Source organism: Gobio gobio (assembly GCF_949357685.1).
Source record: "Gobio gobio genome assembly, chromosome: 13".
Lineage (NCBI taxonomy): Eukaryota > Metazoa > Chordata > Actinopteri > Cypriniformes > Gobionidae > Gobio > Gobio gobio.
The window spans coordinates 721,057-726,885 of NC_137106.1; the positions used below are offsets into that span (position 1 = coordinate 721,057).

Consider the following 5,829-nt stretch of genomic DNA (forward strand, 5'->3'; position numbering starts at 1 on the left):
ATGCATCACAGCGCGAGATCTGGAACGTGCGGCTCGCGTTACTTCCTGTCAGTCACGTGACCTGATTCCCCCTCTCATTGGTCCTGCCGACAGGAAGGGGCCGTCCCCAAACTGGTCCCACAAAGTTGGGAGCATGAAATTGTCCAAAATTTCTTGGTGAAGCATTAGGAGTTCCTTTCACTGGAACTAACCTCTGAAAAACAACCCCACCCCATAATCCCCGCCTCCACAAAACTTTACACTTGGCACAATGCAGTCAGGCAAGTCCCGTTGTCCTGACAACCGCCAAACCCAGACTCGTCCATGGGATTGTCAGACAGAGAAGCGTGATTGAACACTCAGAGAACACGAATTGGTCACCCTCAGCATGCGCTGACCCCACTCTGTGACCCTCAGCATGCGCTGACCCCGCTCTGTGACCCTCAGCATGCGCTGACCCCGCTCTGAGACCCTCAGCATGCGCTGACCCCGCTCTGTGACCCTCAGCATGCGCTGACCCCGCTCTGTGACCCTCAGCATGCACTGACCCCGCTCTGTGACCCTCAGCATGCGCTGACCCCGCTCTGTAACCCTCAGCATGCGCTGACCCCGCTCTGTGACCCTCAGCATGCGCTGACCCCGCTCTGTGGCCCTCAGCATGAGCTGACCCCGCTCTGTGACCCTCAGCATGCGCTGACCCCGCTCTGTGGCCCTCAGCATGAGCTGACCCCGCTCTGTGACCCTCAGCATGCGCTGACCCCGCTCTGTGACCCTCAGCATGCGCTGACCCCTCTCTGTGACCCTCAGCATGCGCTGACCCCGCTCTGTGACCCTCAGCATGCGCTGACCCCGCTCTGTGACCCTCAGCATGCGCTGGCCCCGCTCTGAGACCCTCAGCATGAGCTGACCCCGCTCTGTGACCCTCAGCATGCGCTGACCCCGCTCTGTGACCCTCAGCATGCGCTGACCCCGCTCTTTGTGGCTGAGTTGCTGTTGTTCCCAATGGCTTCCACTTTGTTATAATCCCACTAACAGTTGAGCGTGGAATATTTAGTAGTGAGGAAATGTCCCGAATGGCCTTATTGCACAGGCTCCACCGATCACGGCCCCACGCTTGAGTTCTCTGAGCTCCTGAGAGCGGCCCATTCTTTTATATTTAATAATGTACACTCACCTAAAGGATTATTAGGAACACCTGTTCAATTTCTCATTAATGCAATTATCTAATCAACCAATCACATGGCAGTTGCTTCAGTGCATTTAGGGGTGTGGTCCTGGTCAAGACAATCTCCTGAACTCCACACTGAATGTCGGAATGGGAAAGAAAGGGGATTTAAGCAATTTTGAGCGTGGCATGGTTGTTGGTGCCAGACGGGCCGGTCTGAGTATTTCTCAATCTGCTCAGTTACTGGGATTTTCACGCACAACCATTTCTAGGGTTTACAAAGAATGTTGTGAAAAGGGAAAAGCATCCAGTCTGCGGCAGTCCTGTGGGAGAAAATGCCTTGTTGATGCTAGAGGTCAGAGGAGAATGGGCCGACTGATTCAAGCTGATAGAAGAGCAACTTTGACTGAAATAACCACTCGTTACAACCGAGGTCTGCAGCAAAGCATTTGTGAAGCCACAACACACACAACCTTGAGGCGGATGGGCTACAACAGCAGAAGACCCCACCGGGTACCACTCATCTCCACTACAAAGAGGAAAAAGAGGCGACAATTTGCACGAGCTCACCAAAATCGGACAGTTGAAGACTGGAAAAATGTTGCCTGGTCTGATGAGTCTGGATTTCTGTTGAGACATTCAGATGGTAGAGTCAGAATTTGGCGTAAACAGAATGAGAACATGGATCCATCATGCCTTGTTCCCACTGTGCAGGCTGGTGGTGGTGGTGTAATGGTGTGGGGGATGTTTTCTTGGCACACTTTAGGCCTCTTAGTGCCAATTGGGCATGGTTTAAATGCCACGGCCTACCTGAGCATTGTTTCTGCCCATGTCCATCCCTTTATGAGCACCATGTCCCCATCCTCTGATGGCTACTTCCAGCAGGATAATGCACCGTCACAAAGCTCCAATCATTTCAAACTGGTTTCTTGAACATGACAATGAGTTGACTGGACTAAAATGGCCCCACAGTCTCCAGATCTCAACCCAATAGAGCATCTTTGGGATGTGGTGGAACGGGAGCTTCGTGCCCTGGATGTGCATCCCACAAATCTCCATCAACTGCAGATGCTCTCCTATCAATATGGCCAACATTTCTAAAGAATGCTTTCAGCAGCTTGTTGAGTCAATGCCACGTAGAATTAAGGCAGTTCTGAATAATAAGTGTGTTCATAATAATCCTATAGGTGAGTGTATATCTCGATTGACTGTGACTTGTGTGTGTGTGTGTGTGTGTGTGTGTTGTAGATGTCGAGGGAGCAGAAGAAGGAGCGGCCGCTCGTCAGGCGTAAATCTGACCTGCCTCAGGACTCGTACACCGCGAAAGCCTTGGAGACGCAGCGGCGCGCCGAAGAGCCGCTCAGCAGCCACTAGCTCCCGCTCGCTCCCCCTCTCAGGTGCCGCTCCACATCTCCGGCGTTCCTCCACTCGCTCTCCAGCGGCCAGGGCAGCGCCAGGCGGAAGCCGTGTTCGCTTTTCTGTTTGTTTTCAGGGACGGTTGCCAGTGCCAATACTGTCATGTTTATTAGCTTCCTGTTGACGTGTGTGATTTCTGCTGAGCTGATGTGGTGAGACGAACGAGCACGTCCTGCGTCCTCTGTGTGACTCTTCTGTGCCATAATGAACTCTCGGACGTTTAGTTCAACATTGTGTCTTGTTTTAATGGAGAAATCTCCTGCTCGCGCCGCCTCGCTGGTTCAAACACACACAGCGGGAACATTTATCCAGCGGAACCGCGTGTCGTGTGTGTGTGAGGCCGTCGGCCATCTGAATGTCACCATCATTCCCCGACTCATCCGACACGGATCCGCGGTTTCACTGGAGCTCTGGCTCTCCCATCCGCGGTTCCACCGGAGCTCTGGCTCTCCCATCCGCGGTTCCACCGGAGCTCTGGCTCTCCCATCCGCGGTTCCACTGGAGCTCTGGCTCTCCCATCCGCGGTTCCACTGGAGCTCTGGCTCTCCCATCCGCGGTTCCACTGGAGCTCTGGCTCTCCCATCCGCGGTTCCACTGGAGCTCTGGCTCTCCCATCCGCGGTTCCACTGGAGCTCTGGCTCTCCCATCCGCGGTTCCACCGGAGCTCCGGCTCTCCCATCCGCGGTTCCACCGGAGCTCTGGCTCTCCCATCCGCGGTTCCACCGGAGCTCTGGCTCTCCCATCCGCGGTTCCACTGGAGCTCCGGCTCTCCCATCCGCGGTTCCACTGGAGCTCCGGCTCTCCCATCCGCGGTTCCACCGGAGCTCCGGCTCTCCCATCCGCGGTTCCACCGGAGCTCTGGCTCTCCCATCCGCGATTCCACCGGAGCTCTGGCTCTCCCATCCGCGGTTCCACCGGAGCTCTGGCTCTCCCATCCGCGGTTCCACTGGAGCTCTGGCTCTCCCATCCGCGGTTCCACCAGAGCTCTGGCTCTCCCATCCGCGGTTCCACCAGAGCTCTGGCTCTCCCATCCGCGGTTCCACTGGAGCTCTGGCTCTCCCATCCGCGGTTCCACTGGAGCTCCGGCTCTCCCATCCGCGGTTCCACTGGAGCTCTGGCTCTCCCATCCGCGGTTCCACTGGAGCTCTGGCTCTCCCATCCGCGGTTCCACCGGAGCTCCGGCTCTCCCATCCGCGGTTCCACCGGAGCTCCGGCTCTCCCATCCGCGGTTCCACCGGAGCTCTGGCTCTCCCATCCGCGGTTCCACCGGAGCTCCGGCTCTCCCATCCGCGGTTCCACCGGAGCTCCGGCTCTCCCATCCGCGGTTCCACCGGAGCTCTGGCTCTCCCATCCGCGGTTCCACTGGAGCTCTGGCTCTCCCATCCGCGGTTCCACTGGAGCTCCGGCTCTCCCATCCGCGGTTCCACCGGAGCTCCGGCTCTCCCATCCGCGGTTCCACCGGAGCTCTGGCTCTCCCATCCGCGGTTCCACTGGAGCTCTGGCTCTCCCATCCGCGGTTCCACCGGAGCTCCGGCTCTCCCATCCGCGGTTCCACCGGAGCTCTGGCTCTCCCATCCGCGGTTCCACCGGATCTCCCATCCGCGGTTCCACTGGAGCTCTGGTTCTCCCATCCGCGGTTCCACCGGAGCTCTGGCTCTCCCATCCGCGGTTCCACCGGAGCTCCGGCTCTCCCATCCGCGGTTCCACCGGAGCTCCGGCTCTCCCATCCGCGGTTCCACCGGAGCTCTGGCTCTCCCATCCGCGGTTCCACCGGATCTCCCATCCGCGGTTCCACTGGAGCTCTGGTTCTCCCATCCGCGGTTCCACCGGAGCTCCGGCTCTCCCATCCGCGGTTCCACCGGAGCTCCGGCTCTCCCAGGAGGATCCTCTGTGCCTTTGAGCGGCCGGAGCCGATTCACTGGAGCCTTCGGTCCGCTCGGATGAAGCCGGTCCAAACGCAGACGCTCCGATTGTTCATTTCCATCTGGATGTTCTCATGCTATTTTATTGAACTTCCTAGAAGCACTTCCTGAAAACTTGAAAACACTGTGTGTGTGTGTGTGTGTGTGTGTGTGTGTGTGTGTGTGTGTGTGTGTGTGTGTGTGTGTGTGTGTGTGTGTGTGTGTGTGTGTGTGTGAGAGCGAGTGTGTGTGTGTGTGAGAGCGAGTGTGTGTGTGTGTGTGTGTGTGTGTGTGTGTGTGTGTGTGTGTGTGTGTGTGAGAGAGAGCGAGTGTGTGTGTGAGAGCGAGTCTGTGAGTGTGTATGAGTGAGTGAGTGAGTGAGTGAGTGTGTGTGAGAGCGAGTGTGTGAGTGTGTGAGAGCGAGTGTGTGAGTGTGTATGAGTGTGTGAGTGAGTGAGTGAGTGAGTGTGTGTGTGTGTGTGTGAGAGCGAGTGTGTATGAGTGTGTGAGTGAGTGAGTGAGTGTGTGTGTGAGAGCGAGTGTGTATGAATGTGTGAGTGAGTGAGTGTGTGTGTGAGAGCGAGTGTGTGTGTGAGAGCAAGTGTGTATGAGTGTGTGAGTGAGTGAGTGAGTGAGTGAGTGTGTGTGTGAGTGAGTGTGTGTGAGAGCGAGTGTGTATGAGTGTGTGAGTGTGTGTGTGTGTGTGAGAGCGAGTGTGTATGAGTGTGTGAGTGAGTGAGTGTGTGTGTGTGTGTGTGAGAGCGAGTGTGTGTGTGAGAGCAAGTGTGTGAGTGTGTGTGCGTGAGTGTGTGTGTGTGTGTGTGTGTGTGTGTGTGCGTGTGTGTGTGTGTGTGTGTGTGTGTGTGTGTGTGTGTGTGTGCGTGAGTGTGTGAGTGTGTGTGTGTGTGTGTGTGTGTGTGTATCAGTAGCATGCTTATAGTCATTTCTGTAGCGTTCTTTGGACTGTATGTTTTACTCGCTGCATTTTATTCATTTCTTTCACTATAATAATTCATGCAGTGTGTGAGTATATAAATGTTGATGTATAAATACCTGTCTGTCTCGATTCTTTCACAAACACACTTACACACTTTCATTCTCATCTGTTGAATCAAATAACTAAATGAAGAAAAGCGGAGAAGTACTCACAGTATATTCTGAACAGATGAGCTCAGGTCACATTCAGAACACACAGGATCGCTGCTGTCTCAGGTGTGTGTGTGTGTAGTTGATCTGTATAGTTTGGTCTGCTTTAGCATGATCTTACATTAACATGGAGTATTAGTGTAGTCACCCAACCCCGTTTGACCACTAGAGGACTGAGTCTGCTCATGATGAGACCATAAAGCCACAGACGGACCGACCTCT

At 55.4% G+C, this 5,829-nt stretch overlaps 1 protein-coding gene across 1 annotated transcript in view; it reads left to right on the top strand.

The window, feature by feature from the left end:
* The window catches only part of ppp2r5ca (protein phosphatase 2, regulatory subunit B', gamma a), a 36,052-nt gene extending 30,543 nt beyond the window's left edge, over window positions 1–5,509 (top strand). Inside the window, exon 13 of the mRNA XM_079833329.1 lies at window positions 2,393–5,509. Within this exon, the coding sequence (XP_079689455.1) occupies window positions 2,393–2,518 (126 nt within the window). The 3' untranslated portion in view covers window positions 2,519–5,509. The remainder of the gene's footprint in view (window positions 1–2,392) is intronic.
* Window positions 5,510–5,829: the final 320 nt, after the last annotated feature.